General features: G+C 44.0%; 1 protein-coding gene across 1 annotated transcript; it reads left to right on the top strand.

Moving 5' to 3' along the window:
• Positions 1-1,501: 1,501 nt before the first annotated feature.
• Positions 1,502-21,290, top strand: TRIM47 (tripartite motif containing 47). Its single transcript, XM_040329851.1, has 5 exons — positions 1,502-2,032; positions 9,911-10,117; positions 16,477-16,591; positions 20,343-20,441; positions 20,543-21,290. Exons 1-5 carry the CDS (start codon positions 1,616-1,618, stop codon positions 21,127-21,129), a joined length of 1,425 nt encoding a protein of 474 aa, XP_040185785.1. The 5' UTR covers positions 1,502-1,615; the 3' UTR covers positions 21,130-21,290.
• The last annotated feature ends 1,518 nt before the right edge of the window (positions 21,291-22,808 follow it).

Raw genomic sequence — 22,808 nt, 5'->3', positions numbered from 1 at the left:
GTGGGAACGGAGTCCCTGCACTTTTTTCACAGCAGGAACTCAGTTCCCTTTGCAGGACTAGAGCAGCCGAGCCGCCCGAGCCAATCCTTCACTACGCGGTGATGCCCAGCCCGAGTCACTGTCAGGGGAAGGCGAACCTTAGTAATCCTTTATGTTACTGGCCGCTTCCTGTATATGGATTCATCGGGTGGTGTGCGGGTATTCTGTCACTTCCTCGATGCCGCAATGTCTCCTGGGAGCTTTTGTCATTGTTCCCAGGAGACATTGCGGAGGTCTGCGTGAGTTATCGCGGGATTTAGAAAGAACTTTAAGTAAGTTCTTTCTAAATCCCGCGATAACTTGCGGCAGACCTCCACAATGTCTCCTGGGAACGACAGAAGCTCCCAGGAGACATTGCGGCATTGAGGAAGTGACGGAATACCCTCATACTACCTGATGAATCCATATACAGGAAGCGGCCAGTAACATAAAGGATTACTAAGGTACAGTGGATCGAAAAAAAACCAAAAACATTCGGTTTAGTAAGTATGCATATGAGCGTATCATTTTTTTTTTTTTTTGGTGGGGGAGTGGATCTTGGGTGGGTGTTCCCACACTTTTTTTCCCCAGGACTTGACCCCTGCCGCAGCCACCACCAATTGTGGAAGAGAGTTCCACATTCCTATTGCCCTGATAGTCACAAACCCCCTTTGCAGTTTAAGGTTAAACCGCTTTTCTTCCAATCTCAATGTGTGGCCCCATGTCCTTTTACACTCCTTGTGACTGAATAGTTTTTTTCCTATGCTGGGATCACCATGGGGATATTTGTAAATCACTATCATGTCCCCTCTCAGGCGTCTTTTCTCTAGCGAGAATAAATTTAGTGTCTTCTGCAGTCTTTCCTCGTAATTGAGGTCCTTCAGTCCCCTTATTAGTCTTGTTGCCCTTCTTTGGACTCTCTCCAGCTCCAGCACATCCCTTCTGAGGACTGGTGATCAGAACTGGGCAGAATACTCCAGATGTGTTCTAACCAGAGTTTTATAAAGTGGCAGGATTATTGTTTTATCTGTGGAGTATGTCCCCTTTTTTTATGCATTGCTAAAATTCTGCCGGCTTAGGAAGCTGCAGCTTGACATTGCATGCTATTGCTCAGTCTGTCATCTCCTAGGACCCACAGATCTTTCTCCATCCTTGATTCCCAGGATAGAGATTGCTCAAAGTCATTGAATTCAGTTTTGGGCATCTCATAACCCCTCATCCCTATCTAAGTTGTTCTTCCCCTCAAAAACAACAAAAATAAGGCAAGGACTGGTTTCTTTGTCTTGATGCAAGTGGGAAAATGCATGTTGACTGACTGTGCAGAATTAGGGAACCCAACATCCAGTGACCCTCAATTGGGTAGCAATACATAAAAGCCTATAGATTGCCTAGAAGTAGGCAGAGTGGTAAACAAAAGGTTTTGGAGTTTAGCTCAATTCCATGCCCTGGGAAATAATTATGTGCATCACAAGGTTCCCGGACTATCTCTCCACAGATGCTAGCTGTGTAGGAGGGAGATGTACAGCAAAGGACATATCCTGCTATTGTTTCACATCTTCCTGGTGGACTCAGTGTTTGTAAAACCAAGTATCCAGAGATGGCGAACGTTCCGTTCCTCTGCTCTGAATATTTGTATTGCCCAGTTTGCTTGGACCTTTTCCGAGAACCTGTGACTATTCCTTGTGGGCACACTTTCTGCTTGACATGTATTACCCAGTGCTGGTCTCTGCAGGGAATGCCAGCTTCTTGTCCCCAGTGTCGTTCCTGCTTCCAACAAGAATCCTCACCAAGACTCTGCAAGAACAGTATACTTTCACAGATGGTGGATGATTTCTCCAAGCTCCAGGGAGCCACTGAGAGGATGGCAGTTGGGAACATTCCAGCCAGGAGTGTGGGCATACCACTGAAAATGAATTTACTGCAAGATGTGTCCGAAGAAAATATTGGAAGTGAGGCAAGCATCGGTTTTGCTATACCCAGTAGTGGTGAGGTCCAGGAAAGCAGCAGTACCCAGGTAAGAACGACATATTGTGTGACTTGTCAGCCAAAGCCAAGAAAATTTGCTCCAAATGACAATTAAAAAATTGTAATCAGTTATTTGCATCTAGGAATGTCACCACTTCACACTAAGGGCCAGATCCACGAAAGAATTACGCCGGCGTATCTCTTGATACGCCGCGTAATTTCAAATTTTGCGCGTCGTATCTTTGTTTTGTATCTACAAAACAAGATACAACGGCATCTCGGATCGATCCGACAGGCGTACGTCTTAGTACGCCGTCGGATCTTAGGTGCAATTTTTCGGCGGCCTCTAGGTGGCGTTTCCGTCGAATTCCGCGTTGAGTATGCAAATTAGCTTGTTACGGCGATCCACGAACGTACGTCCGGCCGGCGCATTTTTTTCGTTTGCATTCGGCTTTTTCCGGCGTATAGTTACCCCTGCTATTATGAGGCGTACTCAATGTTAAGTATGGCCGTCGTTCCCACCTCCCATTTTGAATTTCTTAAGTTGTTTGCGTAAGTCGTTTGCGAATAGGGATTTGCGTAGAATGACGTCACCGTCTTAGAACATTGGCGTAGTTTACGTCGGGTCACAACGTATTTACATAAAACACACCCCCATTACATCCATTTGAATCCCGCGCCCTTACGCCGCCAAAGATACACTACGCCGCTGTAACTTACGGCGCAAATTCTTTGAGGATTCTAGAAAAAAAATAAGTTACGGCAGCGTAGTGTATCTTAGATATGCTGCGCCCGGCGGAACGATGCGCGGAGGTACGTGGATCTGCCCCTAACACTTTACTCTGACTTTGCAAATACAAGCAGCACATGTTCCATGCTAGAAACTCAGAAAGTACAGCAACACATAAATATATTTTTCAGGTTAAGGACTTGGCTAATACTCATGCCTCGTACACACGATCGGTTTTGCAGACGGGAAAACTGCCAACTTGTTCTCTTTTTTCCCGCCGCGATTCTTGGCGTTTTTTTTGCACCTATGGGAAACACTGCAGTGGAGCATACACACAGCCAGTTTTTTTTTTACAAAAACAGTAAACATGAATTGAAAATCGTTAGTTTGGTTCACATAAAAATTTTGCAATTTGTCCATTCGGAAATTTCCATTTGGAAAGTCTGAATTGGATGTTGAAATTTGATAAGGAAATTGAATGATTGTTCCTTGTACAGAATTCTTCTTCCAATTTTCTCATAGTATGTACTCCTATTAGCTGCTTAAGGACCACCCCACGTACATATACTGCGAAAGGGCAGCTCTTAAGCGCAAAATCACGTATCTGTACGTGATTCCTGTCTTCGGCTCTGGAGTGCAGCCGCTGGAGACCCGCTCCCACTCTAATGGACACAGAGGGAGCCAATCAGCAGGTCTGACAGACCCAATGTCCGAGAGAGACAGAATGGCGGTCTGGCTATTTAAATAAGGCAGATCGCCATTCTGCTAGTAAGAAAGACAAAGATCTTGGCCGGGAATCAGGAAACACTTACGCTGACGTATCTTGAGATACGCAGCGTAAGTGCACAGATGCGCCGTCGTATCTATGCGCCTGACTCTTAACACAAGATACACTTGAAATGTGGCTTCATCTGACCGATGTAAGTCTCCTACGCCGTCGGAGCCTGGGCGCATATTTACGCTGGCCGCAAGGGGCGCTTCCATTGATTTACGCGTCGAATATGCAAATGACCGAGATACGCCGATTCACGAACGTACTTGCGCCCGTCGCAGTAGTATACACCGTTTACGCAAGGTGTACGTCCGGCGTAAAGTTATTCCACCTATAGGAGGCGCATCCCATGCAAAGGTATGGACGACGGAACAGCCGTCATATTTTACGTTGTTTACGTAGTACTACGTGAATAGGGCTGGGCGTAGGTTACGTTCAGTGATTCCACGTATCTTAGGCGTTCGATCCAACGTGATTCTGAGCATGCACACTGGGAAGTGTCCACGGGGCGCCGCATGCGTTGTTCGTTCGGCCCTTCATTTGCATGGGGTCACGGTTAATTTAAATGTACCACGCCCACTACCTTCCTACTTTGAATTAGGCGGGCTTACGCCGGCCAATTTACGTTAGGCTGGCGCAACGTAGGGAGCGAGTGCTTTGTGAATACTGCTCTTGCCTCTCAGAGATACGTCGGCGTAGCGCCTATGAGATGCGCTATGCCGGCACAAAGATGCGCAGATCTACCTGAATCTGGCCCCTTGTGTTTCTGTTAAGAACATGGATCTCTGTTTTTCTTCAGTTAAACCATCCCCCACACAGCAAGAAAGCACTCTCAGGGAACACAGTTAACCCTTTAATTGCCCCTGATGTTAACCCCTTCTCTGCCAGTGCAGTGACAGTGCATTTTTTATAGCACTGATCACTGTATTGGTGTCACTGGACCCAAAAAGTGTCACTTAGTATCAGTTTTGTCCACTGCAATGTTGCAGTCCCGCTAAATATCGCTGCTATTACTAGTATACAAGAAAATTAAAAGTCCATCAATCTATCCCATAGTTTGTAGCTGCTATATATTCCTCGTCTAGGCAAGAATGAAGTTTATGTGCCACATTGCTTTGGATCATGGCAGAGCCTTGCATCACATCTGCACACACGTGTGGTCTCCTATGCATGTGCAAAGACAGGGCTGTCATGGTTGTCCCCAACTTTCAGTCTGCACATGTGCGGTAAATCCCTCTGCATGTGCACTGAGTCAAAGAGCTCTGCCAAGATCTTAAGACCAGACAGGGCCCTTTAGCACATCTGCACATGTGCCAGAATATGTTGGCACCAGGGGGGAAAAGCAGAGGCAAAAAAAAGGGTACTAAAATTTCTCTATAAATTGCGTGTAAGGCCTCGTACACACGACAGAGATTCTCGGCAGAATTCGCCGAGAAACTCGGTCAAAACCCGGATTCTGCCGAGAATCTCTGTCGTCTGTACAGTTTTGGCTCGATGGAGCCGCCGAGGAGCTCGACGAGAAAATAGAGAACATGTTCTCTATTTTCTCGTTGGCCGCGTTGTTCTATAGGAGAAGGCGGCCCGCCGAGCTCCTCGGCGGCTTCATCCCAAAACGAGACGAGGAACTCGACGTGCCAAGCACGTCAAGTTCCTCTGTCGTGTGTACGGGGCCTGAGTGTTTGTCATTCCTCGTAGCCCTGTTGCAAATAGGCCAAGGTCTATGCTGGCTGTGCTGAAACCCAGCCCCGCTGATTTTAATAGATTTTTAAAGTATCTGCAGTTAGATTACAACAAATGCATAGAATCACATGCACTGAAACTATATCATGGGCTATGCCTCTTGCAATAATACACTGTAACAAAGTCAGAAGTGGTAGCTGAAGAAAGACCCTAGAATCAATGGAAATACATCACACAAAGGGCAAATTTAAAATGATCTAGAGATTACATGCAACTTGTTCATTCTGAGACTGTGTCTCATTTAGAATGCTTTAAGCAAAAAACAGTATATGTTGTGTAGAAAAGATTTTCCTCTTTTATATTTACTTTTTACCCATGGCATTACATGAATGCTCGTGGTCTAAAAAAAAAAAAAACGTAAAAAAACGAAATTCCTTCCAGATTGTAATCCTTTATACTCCACTATATTTTGTATAACAGAGGAAGACTGTGTCCTCAGTGGGCCATTCTTTTTTCTTTTCCTTGTTTATTGTAGTTTAAATCTAGCACTTTAAAAATAGCTAAAGAAAAACACGCTGTTAGGAAGTATTGTGACAAAACAGCATGTGTTGACAAAGCAGTAAATAATGAATGCATGCCAATATAAACAGCAGTAGGACCCGGGGGATTAGGGCATATCGGTGTTGCTCTATGGAGGCCTCAGAATCTACAAGATGTTTTTATAAATCCAGTAAAAATCTTTTAATAGGAACCTTTTAGTAACGTTACAAGTCTCCATATTGTATTTCCTGACATGTCACACTATAATTCAAAAAAGCAAGTAGTGAAAACTACGAATTATATCATTACAAAAAAAGTAAAAAAAATAAAATAAAAGGAATAATAAACCAACATAGAAAAATCATAAAATTCAGTCCCAAAGTAATCAGTCCAATGTGAAAGTAAATGTCCAAATAATTGATCTACACTCAAAACAGACAACACTGTGTACACTAGTGCTCAGAAGGGTGCCATCCCCACATATACACATGCCTCTTACCAGAAGGGTATGATCTCAGATTATAGAAATCTAATTCGCTCCAAGAAAGCTCCAACCATCAGAGATATTCCACTCCTTGGCCTCTTTTATTCCGCGTACACACGAACGTATTTTCCGTTGGAAAAAAAATCGGATGTCTTTCCGACGGAATTCCGCTCAAGCTTGGCTTGCATTCACACGGTCACACCAAATTCCGACCGTCAAGAACGCGGTGACGTACAACACTACGACAAGCCGAGAAAAATGAAGCTTCCGAGAATGCGTCGAATTGTTTCCGAGCATGCATGTTTTTTTCCCCATCGGAACTCCATACAGACAAACAGATTTTCCGATACAATTTTTTTTCCGGCAGAAAACTAAAGATCATGGGCCAGATTCACAAAAGAGATACGACGGAGTATCTCAGATACTCTGTCGTATCTCTCAGAGTATCTATGCGACTGATTCATAGAATCAGTTACGCATAGATAGCCCTAAGATCTGACAGGTTTAATTGTTTTACACTGTCGGATCTTAAGATGCAATACCGCGGCCGCCGCTGGGGGGAGTTTGCGTCGTAAACCAGCGTCGGGTATGCAAATTAGCAGTTACAGCGATCCACAAAGGTTTTTCCCGTCGTTACGTCGGCGCAAGTCTTAGATTCCCGTCGCAAAGATAGAGCTGCTATTAACATGGTGTAAAATTACTCCACCATGTTAAAGTATGCCCGTCTTTCCCGCGTCGCTTTTGAATTTTTTTGTTTTCCCGGCGTAAGTACGTTACACACGTCGCAATTCTCAATACGTCGTCGCGTCGTAATTTCGCGCAAAGCACGTCGGGAAATTCGCGAACGGAGCATGCGCAATACGTCCGGCGCGGGAGCGCTCCTAATTTAAATGGTACCCGCCCCATTCGATTTGGACCGCCTTGCGCCGGACGTGTTTACGATACACCGCCGCAAGTTTCCAGGTAAGTGCTTTGTGGATCGGGCACTAACACTGAAAACTTGCGGCGGTGTAACGTAAATGGCTTACGTTACACGGGCGCAATTGTACCTGAATCTGGCCCCATGTTCTCTATCTAAGTCCGTCGGATTTTCCGACGGAAAAAGTCTGATGGGGTATACACACGGTCGGAATATCCGATGAAAAGCTCCCATTGGACTTTTTCCATCGGAAAGTCAGACCGTTGGTACAGGGCATAAGAGTAGGCTGGATTTATACGAGACATGCTACTATTAAATCTCCTATGGGTTCATAGACATAAATGTAAGAAGAGACTTCAAGCACTTGGGTGTTTATGCATTTCATTGGCCAGAATATACATTTTTTCTGGCCATTGAAATAAATTAAGTGCTTGACGCTCCTAGAACTTAAAGTGATTGTAAAGCCTTGTTTTTTTTTTGCACAGAGCAGCCAGAATCCTCCTTTTCTCGGGTTCAACTTCTGTGATCCTAGCTCCCCCCTCCTGTTCTGTGCCCCCACAGCAAGCAGCTTGTTATAGGGGCACCCAAGCTGAGTCACAGCTGCCTGTGTCCATTCAGACATGGAGCCCTGACCCGACCCCACCCCCTCTCTTCTCTGATTGGCTAGCTGACTTTGATTGACAGCAGCGGGAGCCAGTGGCGCCTCTGCTGTGTCTCAGCCAATCAGGAAGGAGTTATTTGGATGGCAGAGATTTTCGCGGACATCGCTGGACAGAGAGGGACCTCAGGTAAGTGTTAGGGGGGCTACTGCACACAGAATGCTTTTTATCTTAATGCATAGAATGCATTAAAGGGATTGTAAAGGTTCAGGGTTTTAATTTTTTTAAAAACAAACATGTTATACTTAACTCCGCTGTGTAGTTGGTTTTGCACAGAAAGGCCCCAATCCTCCTCTTATGGGGTCCCTCAGCGGCGCTCCTGGATCCTCCTCTTCTAGAGTGCCCCCTCGGAAAAGCTCTCTCCTTTGGGGCACCGTGCGGATGCGCTCCTGTATTCTGCTGCTGCGTCTGTTGACACAGACAGCAGGAGTCGGCTCCGCCCTTGGCGCCTGCATCATTGGATTTGATTGACAGCAGCGGGAGCCTATGGCTCCGCTGCTATCAATCAGGACACGAGACACCGGCCAGAGCTGGTGTGCTCATACCCGTTGTGGGAAACACAGGGCCCAGGTAAGTTTAACGGGGGGCTCGGGGGGTCTTTTGAGTGACAGAAGGTTTTTCACCGAAGGCCCCTTTCACACTGGGGCGTTTTTCAAGCGTTATTCAAGCGTTATTCGAGTGTTTTTCGAGCGTTATTCGAGCAAAGCCTCATCTGCAATCCCAATGTGCTGGTAAAGCACCGCTAAGACCCTAACGTTTTAGGGCGTTTTTGCAGTGCCTCAGTGTGAAAGGGTAAGGCGTTTTTACAGCGCTTTCAAATCATTTAAATGGAGAGGGGCGTTTTTGGAGTGTTTTTTTTTATCGCCCAAAAGCTGCTCCAAAGATGCTGCTTGCAGGACTTTTCTCAATGCCCCACCAGTGCAACACCTCAGTGTGAAAGGGTAAGGCGTTTTTACAGCGCTTTCAATTCATTTCAATGGAGAGGGGCGTTTTTGGAGCGTTTTTTTTCAGCGCCCAAAAGCTGCTCCAAAGATGCTGCTTGCAGGACTCATTGTGAAAGGGTCCATTGAGATGCATGGAGAGCGTTTTATGAGCGTTTTAATAGCGCTATTTTTAATGCTAATGCTTAATGCTATTTTTACATGCCACATTTGGCATGTCATTTTTTTGGGGGGGAATGGGGGCTTCAGTAGGAGTTGGACTTCCTGTCCAAATTCCTCCTTCCGCCTAGGGACCGCTTAGGCGATACGTCATATCGCCTACGGCGGCCCCTCCCTGTAGGCGATCACCTGGGACACATGACAGGTCCCAGGCGATCGCCTGTCCACTCAGGGAGCGATGCGCCGTTCGTGCATGCGCAGTGAGTGCCCTGCCGTGAAGCCGAAAGCTGTCACGGCCGGGTGCCCACAGTTACAATGGAGGTGCTGGCGGAGAATGGGGGGGTGAGGAGCGAAGCTCCGGGCGGCGCGGCGCTGGACCGTGGAACAGGTAAGTGTATGTTTATTAAAAGCCAGCAGCTACACTTTTTGTAGCTGCTGACTTTTAATAAACATAAAAAACGTCTGGAACTCCCCTTTAAGCTGTAAAATCTTTTTGTCTGACTATGTGCTGTTGTATTATTTAAAGTCTATTATTAGTGTTGTGACCTACTTGGTAATCCTGCCAACTCAAGAGTCCCAATGCAGTGGGTCAATACTATTGCAAGTGCTCCGCAGTCTTCTGAATTGCCACTCTGTATGCAGATGTTCCAAGTGTAATAATAAAGAGCTGTGAACAGTCACAATGGTCATGCAGGCTGGATAAAAAGGGGAGCAAAAAAGAGGTACTCCACTTCCTGCCAGGGGGGGTTGTTTGGAGGTGGGGGTGCGGCTGGCACCATGTTACATGTTACGTCATATATATGTTTGGAGCACCTACAGTCCACAGCTCAGTAGGGTAGCAACTATGCCGATAGCTCTCAAGATACCTGTCCTCAATTTAAACATACTTTATATTAATATCAAGGACAGTAGGGAGATCGCATCAAATGGGGCTCCATGCTCTGTAGTTATGCCCCTGGCCATATATGTTTATGTTACCTATACATGTATTTTATATACATGCTTTCCTTAGTCACATACTCATAACTGCCATTTTCTTACAGATTTCGGGTGCCAGAAAGATAGTGGGTCAGGGACTGGCTGACATAGTAAGGGTCCTTCAGGCCTCAGGCCTGCGGTTGCTGAAGATGATGGATCAGGCTGAGTGCCAGATACTGAAGAACACCGAAAGCCGTGAACTGGAAGGACTCTACATATCAGTGCCACAGTCTGCCCAAGTTGTTCCAGATCAGCTGCAGGATCAACTACAGGTGATTACTATTCATGATCTTGCATCATTTTCAGAAATGTCTCTTTGCTGCTCTACATGTACTTCCCAGATATCACTGATTATACTGTATCTTAGTGCACTTTCATCTTAATGCTGATGTGCTTATTGCCTGCATATTGCCATGTCTGTCCATTTGTTGCCTAATTTGACACAGCTGCCCGTTTGATGACTGTATATTGTACAGACTGCTCGTTTAATGCCTGCATATTATACAGACTGCCTGTTTAATGCCTGCATATTATACAGACGGCCCGGTTGATGCCTGCATATTGTCAGGTTGCCTGTTTGTTGCCAATGTGTTAAGTTGGTTGCCCATTTCTTGTCCATGTATTGTATCAATTGACTGTTTGAGTATCATATATGATGGTCTATTTATAGCCCATGTAGTCAGGACTGTCATTTGTTTACCCAGATATTATGAAGTTACTCCTATTTAAAGGCTTATTAATATTATTTAATCCTTCAAGCTTGTCACCATCATGCCACCCTGCTATTACCCCCATATTTTTCAGTAGTGCTCTATATACAGCACTTCAATATTACATTTTAGGGGGTGGTATAATTATAAATAGAATATTCTGATAATGAAAAATCTCACTGTTTTGTCTCAGGTGTCAAATATACTAGGTACCCCACCAGGGCTGGACTGGGACAAAATTTGGCCCTGGACTTCATCTAGATCAGCCCACTTTAATTCAATAATTCCACCAAAAGGCCCCTACATCCATTATTGTATAACATGAGAGGGTGAGAGAGAGGGGAATGAGAGAGAGAGGGAGGGTTGAGGGAAAGGGGGTGAGAGGGGGTGAGTGTAAATCGCCTGAAAAATGCCTCAGCTGCAGTCCCAGTGTGAAAGCCTGAGTGCTTTCAAACTGGGGCGCTGCCAGGGCGTTAAAAAAAGTCCTCAAAGCAGCATCTTTGGGGCAGTGGAGGAGCTCCTGCAAATTGAAATTAATGGCCACCGCTGCTGAAGCGCCTGCAAAGCACTTCGGCAGCAGCGCTACACGGGCGCATGTAACCTTTAATTCGGCTGCTAGCGGGGGTTAAATGTACCAGCTAGAAGCCGAATAGCACAGCTAAAACGACAGTAAAGTGCTGCTAAAACTAGCAGTGTTTTACCGTCAATGCCCGCCCCAGTGTGAAAGCAGCCTAAGAGTCAGGGAGTGAATAAGGCAGAGGAGGGGGCAGAAAGACAGAGGGGGGAGCTGAGAGACAGAGGGAGGGAGCTGAGAGGACAGAGGGGGGGGTGCTGAGAGACAAAAGGCGGGGGGTGCTGAGAGACAGAGGGGGATCTGAGAGACAGAGGGGGATCTGAGAGACAGAGGGGGAAGCTGAGAGACAGGGGGAAGCTGAGAGGACAGAGGGGGGATCTAAGAGACAGAGGGAGGGAGCTGAGAGACAGAGGGGGGAGCTGAGACACAGAGGGGGGGAGCTGAGACACAGAGGAGGGCTGAGAGACAGGGGAACTGAGAGACAGGGGGGAGCTGAGAGACAGGGGGAGCTGAGAGACAGGGGAGCTGAGAGACAGAGGGGGGGGAGCTGAGAGATAGAGGAGGAAAGCTGAGAGACAGAGGAGGGGCTGAGAGACGGTGGGGGTTGAGAGACAGAGGAGGGGGCTGAGAGACAGAGGAGGGAGCTGAGAGACAGTAGGGGGCTGAGAGACACAGGAGGGGTCTGAGAGACAGAGGGGGGGCTGTGAGAGACAGAGGGGGGCTGAGAGACAGGGGTGAGCTGGGAGACAGGGGGAGCTGAGAGACAGAGGGGGGCTGAGAGACAGAGGGGGGAGCTGAGAGATAGAGGGGGGAGCTGAGAGATAGAGGAGGAGAGCTGAGAGATAGAGGAAGGGGCTGAGATACAGTGGGGACTGAGAGACAGAGGAGGGGTCTGAGAGACAGGGGAGGGGTTTGAGAGACAGAGAGAGGGGGGGCTGAGAAACAGGGGGGCTGAGAGACAGAGGGGGGAGCTGAGAGGACTGAGGGGGGTGCTGAGAGACTGAGGGGGGAGCTGAGAGACTGAGGTGGGGGCTGAGAGACAGAGTGGGGAGCTGAGAGATAGGAGGCTGAGAGACATGGGAGCTGAGAGACAGAGGAGGATAGCTGGGAGACAGAGGAGGGGGTCTGAGAGACAGAGGAGGGGTCTTAGAAACAGAGGAGGGGGGTCTGAGAGACAGAGTGGAGTCTGAGAGACAGAGGGGGGCTGAGTGACAGATGGGGGAGCTGAAGACAGAGGGGGGAGCTGAGAGATAGAGGAGGAGAGCTGAGAGATAGAGGGGGGGGCTGAGAGACAGAGGAGGGGCTGAGAGACAGAGGAGGGGGCTGAGAGACAGAGGATGGGGCTGAGAGATAGGGGGCTGAGAGACATGGGAAACTGAGAGACAGAGGAGGGGGCTGAGAGACAGAGGGGGTCTGAGAGATAGGGGGCTGAGAGACAGGGGGGGCTGAGAGACAGTGGATGAGAGCTGAGAGACAGAGGAGGGGTCTGAGAAACAGAGGAGGGGTCTGAGTAACAGAGGAGGGGTCTGAGAAACAGAGGAGGGGTTTGAGAGACAGAGTGGGGTCTGAGAGACAGAGGGGGAGCTGAGAGACAGAGGGGGGAGCTGAGAGATAGAGGAGGAGGGGGGCTGAGAGACAGAGGAGGGGGCTGAAGACATTGGAGGGGGCTGAGAGACAGAGGGGGGGGCTGAGAGACAGAGAAGTGGGTCTGAGAGACAGAGAAGGGGGTCTGAGAGACAGAGGGGGGAGCTGAGAGACAGAGAGGGGGAGCTGAGAGACAGGAGGGGGGAGCTGAGAGATAGAGGAGAGCTGAGAGATAGACAGTGGGGGCTGAGAGACAGAGGAGGGGTCTGAGAGACAGAAAGAGGGGGGCTGAGAAACAGGGGGCTGAGAGACAGAGGGGGGAGCTGAGAGACAGGGGGAGAGCTGAGAGACAGGGGGAGCTGAGAGACAGAGGGGGGTCTGAGAGATAGGGGGCTGAGAGACAGGGGGAGCTGAGAAACATAGGAGGAGAGCTGAGAGGCAGAGGAGGGGTCTGAGAAACAGAGGAGGGGTCTGAGAGACAGAGTGGGGTCTGAGAGACAAAGGGTGGTCTGAGCGATAGAGGGGAGCTGAGAGACAGAGGAGGGGCTAAAAAAGGGGGGGACTGAGAGACTGAGGGGTTGACTGAGAGACAGAGGGGGGAGCTGAGAGACAGAAGGGGGAGGTGAGAGACAGAGAAGGGGCTGAGAGACAGGGGCTGAGAGACAGGGGAGCTGAGAGACAGAGGGGGGCTGAGACACAGAGGGCGGGAGCTGAGAGACAGAGGGGGGAGCTGAGAGATAGAGGAGGAGAACTGAGAGATAGACTAGGGGGCTCAGAGACAGTGGGGGCTGAGAGACAGGGGAGGGGTCTGAGAGACAGAGAAGGGGCTGAGAGACAGAGGAGGGGTCTGAGAGACAGAGGGGGGTCTGAGAGACAGAGGGGGGGTCTGAGAGACAGAGGGGGGGTCTGAGAGACAGAAGGGGTCTGAGAGATAGAGAGGGGGCTGAGAGACAGAGGAGGGGGCTAAAAGAGGGGGGGGGGCTGATAGACAGAGGGGGGACTGAGGGACAGAGGGGGGTCTGAGAGACAGAGGGGGGTCTGAGAGACAGAGGGGGTCTCCGTTTAAAATGTTTTAAAAAAATATGTTTTTTTTTTAAAAGGGCCACTGTGCAATCAGCCCACTGGGAAACTCCCGGTAGTCCTGATGGCCAGTCCATCCCTGTACCCCACCAGCTCTTTTTTAAGCAATCTACTGAGTTGGCTACAACCAGCCCTATGAAGACTTTCTACCTTGGACTACCATTCTTGTCCTCATTCCCTACTGGTGCAACTAGTGCCACCTAATTATTTGTGATTATTATTACAGGTACTTATACAGCGCCATCAATTTATGCAGCCCTTTACATATATATTAAAACAGTATTACCTATAAATACATATATGATGAAGGTAAAAAGTAGCGCCACGTTTTACCTTTATCATATATGTATTTATAGGTAATATTGTTTTAATCTTTGCCTCTTTTTATAGTGGCTGCTGGGCAATATTGCTTATTATCTTTAAGTTGATCTGTGGTGCGGTGTTCTGATCTTTGTTGGGGGCGCATTTTTAAGATTGGTCTAGTGTTGTTTGCTTTACAAACATACTGTATATATTGTACATTCACATCAGTCCCTGCACTCAAGGAGCTTACAATCTAAGGTTTCTAACTTACATTCATACATACAAGGGCCCACTCAGACAGGACCCATCCAATTATCTTTCCAGCATGTCTTTGAAGCAAAGAGAGCATGCAAACTCCAGGGATTTTTGTTGGGATTCAAATTAACAACCCTGGTGCTGCTAGGTGGAAGTGCTAACCACTACACCGCTGTACTGCCCATGGCGTTATTGTGGAAGTAAACTCTTTTTGTGAATGATGCTGAAGGGTATGCTTTTTATGACAGAAAATACTTATTTTTGAGCCATGCATGTTGCAGCTTAGTGTGCAGTCTCAGTACATTTCTTTGCCGAGACTAAGTAATTTCCTTGCCCGTGCATGGAAGTTACATCATCCCGGCCCAGCCAGTCTTCAAACCCACAAGAAGACCAGATGAAGATGGAAGTCCCAGCAATGGAGAGAAGCCATACAGGTAAGTATGCCATAACGTATGAACTATTAACTATTAAAAACAACAAACCTCCGCACTTGTGTTAATGTGCATTAAGACTGGGTTCACGCTGCTGTGCGGAGCTGCTCACAGCCGGGGTCTGGTCGTCCCTGTTCACCGTTTCAGGGACGAATCAGGCCCAAATGTTTGGCTGAATTCAGACCTGAAATGGACCAGAAGACACACAGGACTTCTGTGCAATTCGCTCTGTGGCCGCCCTGGAGCTGTGTGAACCAGTTAAATTGAGAGACTGTGAAACCCACATCCAATTTGCACTAGTGGGAACCCAGCCTAAAGCCCATCTCTAGGCACAAAAAAAAAGCCCCCCTAACCCCCCTGCAAGGGTTAATTTCTAGTTAACTCTAGGAGTGGAATATAGTATTATACTTAACTTATCCCCCACTCCAGGAAGTCCCTCTTATCTGTACGAGCGGTCCCCCACAATCTCCTCTCTAGGGTGTTCTGTCCAACGGTTGCATACTTACCATCTCATACAATGCAGGTCTAAAAGTTCTGCATTGTACACGATGATGCCGAGGGCGTTCCAACAGCCCAGAGCATCAGGGAGAAGAATCAAGTAATATGATAAATAATACAACCACTTCCTCTACCCCACAAAATGAACAAGCATTTAGCCCTTGCCGTGCAAGAAGCCCTACTACAAAGGTTTTTTTCCATCTTGGAATTGGGCTTTTAAATACATAGGTTTAAATAGGCCCCTAACCTAATTTCCTGTTGGATCGGCCGAAATTGGAGCTGTGGATGACCCTGCTGGCACCACTCAATTAATTTATGTTTGATTACAAAATCGAAGGAGCTGGGTGGAAAACTGTCAGCCAAGCTGTGATTGTATCCAATCAAATACCGTCACTGTTCTGGTATTCAGACAGCCATTGGTACCTGCTGTTTGAATACAATAACGGGCAAGGGAGATTCCTCTATCTTTGATGTTTAGTGTAGATGGGGGAATCAAGTAATTTCTTACTTAGTTATAGCTGGCTAGTTTTAGATGAGGATAGGATTTAATTCTGTGTTTTAACCTCTGAATTGGGATTTTTAAGGCAATTTCAAAAGAAGAAATTTTATATTATTTAAAATAAATATTTATTTTCATATTAAATAAAATTGCATTGATTATAATAAAAAAAACTGTTGACAATGTAACATAGTATACCAAAGTTGTATACATCACTTTACATGATATTGTACAATTATACAAGTTTTCTTTTTTATTATATCAATGCAGTTTTATTCAATATGAAAATAAATATTTATTTTAAATAATATAAAATGTCTTCTTTGAAATTACCTTAAAAATCCCAATTCAGTATTTAAAGGGTAGATGGCAATTACGTATATAGCTCCATGAGTCTTCATTTGTTAGGATTTAATTCAATGGCTTGAATTGCAGAAACATTGTAAATAATCTACATATGTTTTCAAATTGTTTTGCAAACATCATATCTAAGACCATTTGTTCAAGGATGTCCTGTTTGAGTGACACATGTGACCTTTATCTGTGTAATTTTTCAGCCAGATTAATTTTCCAGCAACTGAGGAAGTAGGGTGGGGTGTGTCTAGTGATTGAGGTGGCATAATGCTTGTTCCAGTAAAGGGGAATGAGAAATGCCATAGTACCTAACACATTTTAAGTCTCTGATTTTGCATTTTAGGAGGAGCCGCTTGAACAGGATACACAGTGGAATGGACTTTATGCAGCTGTTACTAATTTTAAAGAGTGTTTACAGGAGATGTGTGCAGACCACATGGGGAGGTTGGTACAACAAGGTAAGGCATGGCACTTGTGACTATGGACCAGGGGTAGGCAGTATAAAAGTACAGGATCATGGAAAGCAGCTTCTATACTAAGTATAGAGTATAAAGAATATAAAGAGTACAAATTCATTAATTCAGAAATATGCTAATTTTTTAATTGCCACATTTTTCAGAAATCCAAAAATTAGGAAATAATTCAAAATTTTTGAAATTCTGAAACTCGAAAATTCTAAATCTCGGAAAATTTGATAATTCGCAAATTTGGAATTTAGAAAATTGGAAATGAGAAATTTCGGAAATTCAAAAATCGAAAATCTTAAAATTAGAAATGTCAGAAATTCGAAAATCAGAAAATGCAAACATTTTTAATTTTGGAAATTCGCAAATTGGAAATCCGAAAATTCAAGAATTCTAAATTTTGGAAATTCAAAAAATCGTAATTTGAAAACTCTAAATTTCGGAAATTCGAAAATTCTAAACCCGGAAAAGAACGGAAATCCCAAAATAAGAACACAAATCCGAAGATTCAAAAACCTGAAAATCTGAAATAACAGCTAACTAATAATAACTTAACTATTACTAACTAATAACTTATAGGTATTGGAATTTCCTTTAAAATTTGTCTGTTAGTGAATGTAATGAATATGAATTTATCTGAACTTACGAATTATCCATAATAACGAATGCTGCTTCTAAATAAATGAAACGTAATGAATTAATAACAATAATAATAATAATAATATGTTTTTATTATTATTTATTATTATTTAGTTTTGTTCCATTTGTTTCTGATAATTCATAATTTCCGAATTCTCAAATTTTCGAATGTACGAGTTTCGAATTTACGAATATTCAAATTTATGAAAACAAACACATTTTTCGGCAGTGCATATGTCTACAGCACACCAATGTCAACTTATTTTACCTTTATGTGTAAGTGTAGGCTTTTTTGACATTCACTGTTTTCTTTCACCTCCTTTCTTGATTATGGCCATATCACAATTTTTGTCACATAAATGTGAAATATTATATAGAAATATTACATACTCTTGTTGCCAACCAGCAGCTGGAGATTTAGGCTTATTTTCACATTTTACAGGCTCTACCTTCAGCTTAGAAAAGCCTGTTGCCTACAGAACTCAATAGCCCAAGTTTTAGCATCTCCAGCACTTTCAAAACTGTCTGTGAACGTAACAAATACGAATTTATCCAAAAGTTACGAATAATCCGAAATAACAAATTCTGCATCTAAACAAATGGAACGTAATGAATTAATAATAATAAATAATAGTAATAAACCGTTTTTATTATTATTATTATTCATTATTATTATTTTGTTACGTTCCATTCGTTTAGATGCTGCATTCGTTATTTCGGATGATTCATAAATCTGGATAAATTCAAATTCATTACGTTCACTAACAGCCAAATTTGATTGGAAATTCCAATACCTATAATTTAATAGTTGGTAATAGTTATTAGTAGTTAGTTCGTTTTTATTTTAGATTTTTTTGGTTTTCGTTCTTTTGAATTTTCGGATTTTCGTTCTTATTTTCGGATTTTCAAATGTTCTGATTTTTTAATGATTTTTTTTTTCAAATTTTCAGATTTTAGAATTATGGAAAAATTTGTTAAAAGGTTTTTTGTTAATTCAAATATTTCCGAATTAACTAATTTTGTCGAATTTGACGAATTGCACATGTCTAGTTGCTGGCTGCTGGATGGTCTATTGATGCTGGCTGTTGGTTGTCTATTATTGCTGGGGTGGATCTGTTCCACTACAAAATTATACTTGGTTCTGTATTCCCTAAAAGTGGGGTACTGGTAGGTGGGTTGGGGGTAGAACCAAGGGACGGTGCTTGGAGGTGGGTAGGGGGCAGAGACAAGGGGTGACTAAGAAGGGAGGAGTTCCTGCACCCAATCTCTGAGAAAAAAAGCCCTGGTAATGAGTAAGAGTTATAAATCCTCCCATCACTCTTCTGTGCTTTAGAAAAGCCAAGGTGCTCTGCTATTTTTTTAAATTATACAATTGAATTTTTATTTGAAAAGCATTTAACAAAATAAACACAGCACTTTATGTTAAAATACATATAAAATATACATTTAAAAAGCACATTAACTCAATTATAATTAGAATAAAACTTAAAACATTTATAGCTTCCTTTTAACAAAAAGAATAATACAGAAGATAATGGAGAGCTATTTTTATTTACTTAAAATGATTGAGGGGTGCAAGCATCAAAGTTGGACATAAAATATAGAAATTAATTTAGCTTTGTAATCATGAATGCATTTTTTTTATACAAGCAGTGCAAGTACATGAATTTGACCTGGTATCAGCCTCTTGCAGTCTCTGTACAGCAGGGCTGGAGTGTAATGTAAGAAAGAAGTACAAGAAGGCAATCAGTTCAAGCCAAGAAGCATGTTTATTGGAAGATAAATCAGGATGACATCACTGTGCTGTTTCTCATTTCACTGTCCAATCAGAAGCTGGGGGGAGTTAGGCTGCATTCACACTTGAGCATAGCGGGAATACGCATTCCTGCTCATGTTTTTTTTTCATGCGTCACGCCTATGGTAGCCTTGAATGCCCCAAAGTAGTTCCAGAACCTTTTCAGTCATGGAGAGTTGGGCGTTTTTTCAGTGCACGTTTTGGCGCATTTTGTTTTTCTTCAAACGTGCGTCTGCTACCTGTGCTTGTGGTGCCATTAACAATTAATGGCACCACAAGCCCAACCCATGATTGTAGCAGGTTTGCAGTAAATTTCCGAAACAAGTGGCAAAATTAAAATTTATATATGTTTTGTCACGCGTTTAGGAAACGCCCAGGTGTGAAAGCAGCCTCAAGGATGGAAGTGGGTTGAATAATGATGACTCGGAGACATCTAGCGGCAGAAAACATACTGTGGGGATAATGTTTTGATTGGATGCTGAGCTGGAATCTGAATATTGCAGGAAAAGTTGGTTTTGTTATTTTATCTTTAAAAACATTTTTTTCCAATAGTTTTTATTGAAGTTTTATACATGAACAAAAAAGGTACAGTTAAACCAAATTTGTCCTGCAGTAAAACACGGTCATGAGAATCATCTGATTACCAAAGCAAATTATCAGATATAAGTGAACATTATAAACTACACGGAGTACCAAGCATAGGGTGTGTGTTGCCCCCCCCCCCATCTGGGAAAAATCTGTGCCAAGGAGAGGGGAGACAACACAACCCAGCCTAATTATATTGGTTTTCCATTAAGTTTATAGAATATCAGGAAAACGAGGGTACAAACAAAACGGCGGTTGGCAATTAGATATAGAGGAGTTGCATACAAGTAGTGAGGAATGAGTTATTCTCATGTATGTTACTACTGCAAAGGCATGCAAGATTGATGTAAGCGTGTGAAATCGACTTATAACATATAACATAATACAACTAAATGTGGGTGGGATCATAGTCATTGTAGGTATCATAGAGATAGATGCAGATGGACTTAAATGCAAACAATTTATGGGCGTTGATGTTGGTCATACCAGGCATTCCATACCTCCCAGGTTGAACTAACTATGTAATATTTTCCCACTGATAGAGCAAATAAAACTTTGTATGTGGCATGAGAATGCATTAGATTAATTATTTAATTTATAGTTGGTGTATGGAAATCTCTCCAGTGCCTTGTTATTTGTATCTTTTAATGGGCTGTTAATTTTTATCTTAGTTTTGGCTGAAGAATACTTTGCTTGCTTTAGTAAAGCTCATATTTTGTCTTACAGTGTGGTGTACACAATCCAGCTACCCCGTATCACCACCTAAACTGTGGGGATGTCCCTTGCAGCCCCTGATCCCACGGATACGAGCCGAGTTCCTTCAGTGTAAGACAATTTTAATTATTCATTATATCTGACGTGTAAGAATTACCCTTGCTTACCCATGTTTGTCAATTTAACTGACGGTTATCCTTTGTCATGTTTAGATCTCCGAGAAGTCACCTTAGACCCTGAAACTGCCCACCACAACTTGTGTCTTACGCAAGGAAATCACAGAGTTCTGTGCAAACTGCAACCCCAGGCTTACTCAGACCATCCCGGACGCTTTGACCATTACACCCAAGTTCTTGGCAGGGAGTCAATGGGCCATGGGAGACATTATTGGGAGGTCCATCTGTCTGGAAATCGAGTAAGCTTAGGTGTCACCTATCATAATATCTCTCGAAAAGGTCACCAGAGCTACTGCTTGGCTGGTAGAAATTCAAAGTCTTGGTGTCTAGAATGGAGCAGCAGCCGTTGTTATGCATGGCATGATGGTCAGAGAATTTTAGTAGCCACAGGACTACAGGAGAAACTTGGCATCTTTTTGGACTGGGATGAGGGTAGTCTGTCCTTCCATGAGGTATCAGATGATATGCCACTTCTTCACCAGTTCAATACTTCCTTCATCCAACAAGTATATCCTATATTTTATGTCAGCTGGAACTCAATTATGTCTATTGGGGAAGCGATGCCAACTCACCAAAGTGACCACAACAAACGGTTCTATAGGCAGATGTCTGCAGAATTCTGAGCTATCTGCAGTACTAATGGATTACTGTACATAAAAGTACATTCTATTTTTTTGTAAATATGATATTCTAAGGCTGAGCAGCAAAATAATACAGTAAAACCTTGGTTTGAGAGTATCTTGGTTTAAGAGCGTTTTGCAAGACAAGCAATATTTTTAAATACATTTTGACTTTATATACAAGCGATGTCTTGATATACAAGTAGCGTCATGTCACAACTGAGTATAAAAGAGAAGAGAGGCGCCTCTAAGTGTAGCAATACAGTTACATATATTGAAGGTACAACATTTAGAAACTCACATGGTTGATGATTAAAACAGGCACAAGTAAGTATGCCGGCATCTGAGGTAAACATGTCCACATAGACCGTCCTCACCTCCATTGACGTCATCCCTTCCATGCTTCCATGCTGCGCAGTTCAAGCCTCGCTTTCAGATTGCTCTACTGCAGGGTAGACTTCTCGGTCACGATTGCAGATAGCTTAATCCTTAACCATGTGAGTTGCTAAATGTCGCACCTTCATTAAATGTAACCATATTGCTACACTTAGAGGCACCTCTCTTCTCTTTTATACTCTGTAGCTCCTGCTGGATTTTGCTTCTAATCCCTTTGTGGAGGTTTCCATTTGTGGATGGACATTTTATGGTTACACATCACATTGCAATAATCTTTTTATACACACTATAAACTGAAGGATTTATGAATAAATGGATATGAAATGAATCATTTGAGTTTCCATATTTTTTTATGGGGAAATTCACTTTGATATACAAGTGCCTTGGATTACAAGCATACTTCCGGAACGAAATATGCTCGCAATCCAAGGTTTTACTGTACACTGTATTTATTATTTATTACCTATCTCTTCTCCTGTGCATGCTCTTAAAATGACTTTATCCTTTGCCCATGCAGAGCAAAGTAAAATGGTTGCCTTATTTACCCCTCCCCAGAAGCAAATACTCATCCATTCTTGTCTTATTAGATATAGAAAAGTAGGCTGTGTTCATCATTCATCCGAGGAGTTCTAGTATTATGGACAAATGTGGTGGCAGATTTCAATGAGGGCAACCCCCTCAGGTTTCCTGACAAGACAGAAGAAGACTCAAACTTTGTGACTGCTAGGGCACTAAACTGTCTTGGGTTGTCAGTCACTCATTTGCCCAAGATCAGAGGAAATAATTTTCATCTCTCATAAGATCCCGAATAGTACTCATGGAGATGACAGTTATTCCTTCTGACAGAATACACTATAAGCTACATGCAGATGTAAAATAGCATGTCCTGGCCTCATCAAACCATCTAAGAACCTACTAAAAGGATATTTGGACCTTTAGTCATGTTGTGTTTGGACTCGCTATGATCAGGATGATGCACTGGTGTCAGAAATCCAAGTGTTGATCCAGTCATCAGCTGGTCCATATACTCTCTGACCACTTCAGAGACAAGAACTTTCCCCACACCTGACAGAGCACCACCCCCAGAGATCAATAGCCAAATAGCCAAAGCGGATGCTTTGAAATGTTATTTCCATGTTCTGATGTCACCTCTGATGCAACTCCGAGTGTGTTCCATGCTGGTTTCGAGATGACAAGGCGGATATCTGGCCTGTTATTCCTCTCCTCTCCTGTTAACATCTACACACCACTATCCACCGTTGACCCGCTCAGTGACCACAGTATTA

The sequence above is a fragment of the Rana temporaria genome, chromosome 12 (genome assembly GCF_905171775.1).
Source record: "Rana temporaria chromosome 12, aRanTem1.1, whole genome shotgun sequence".
Classification (NCBI taxonomy): Eukaryota; Metazoa; Chordata; class Amphibia; order Anura; family Ranidae; genus Rana; species Rana temporaria.
Note: the sequence above shows the minus strand (reverse complement) of the source record. Positions and strands in the feature narration are given on the sequence as shown.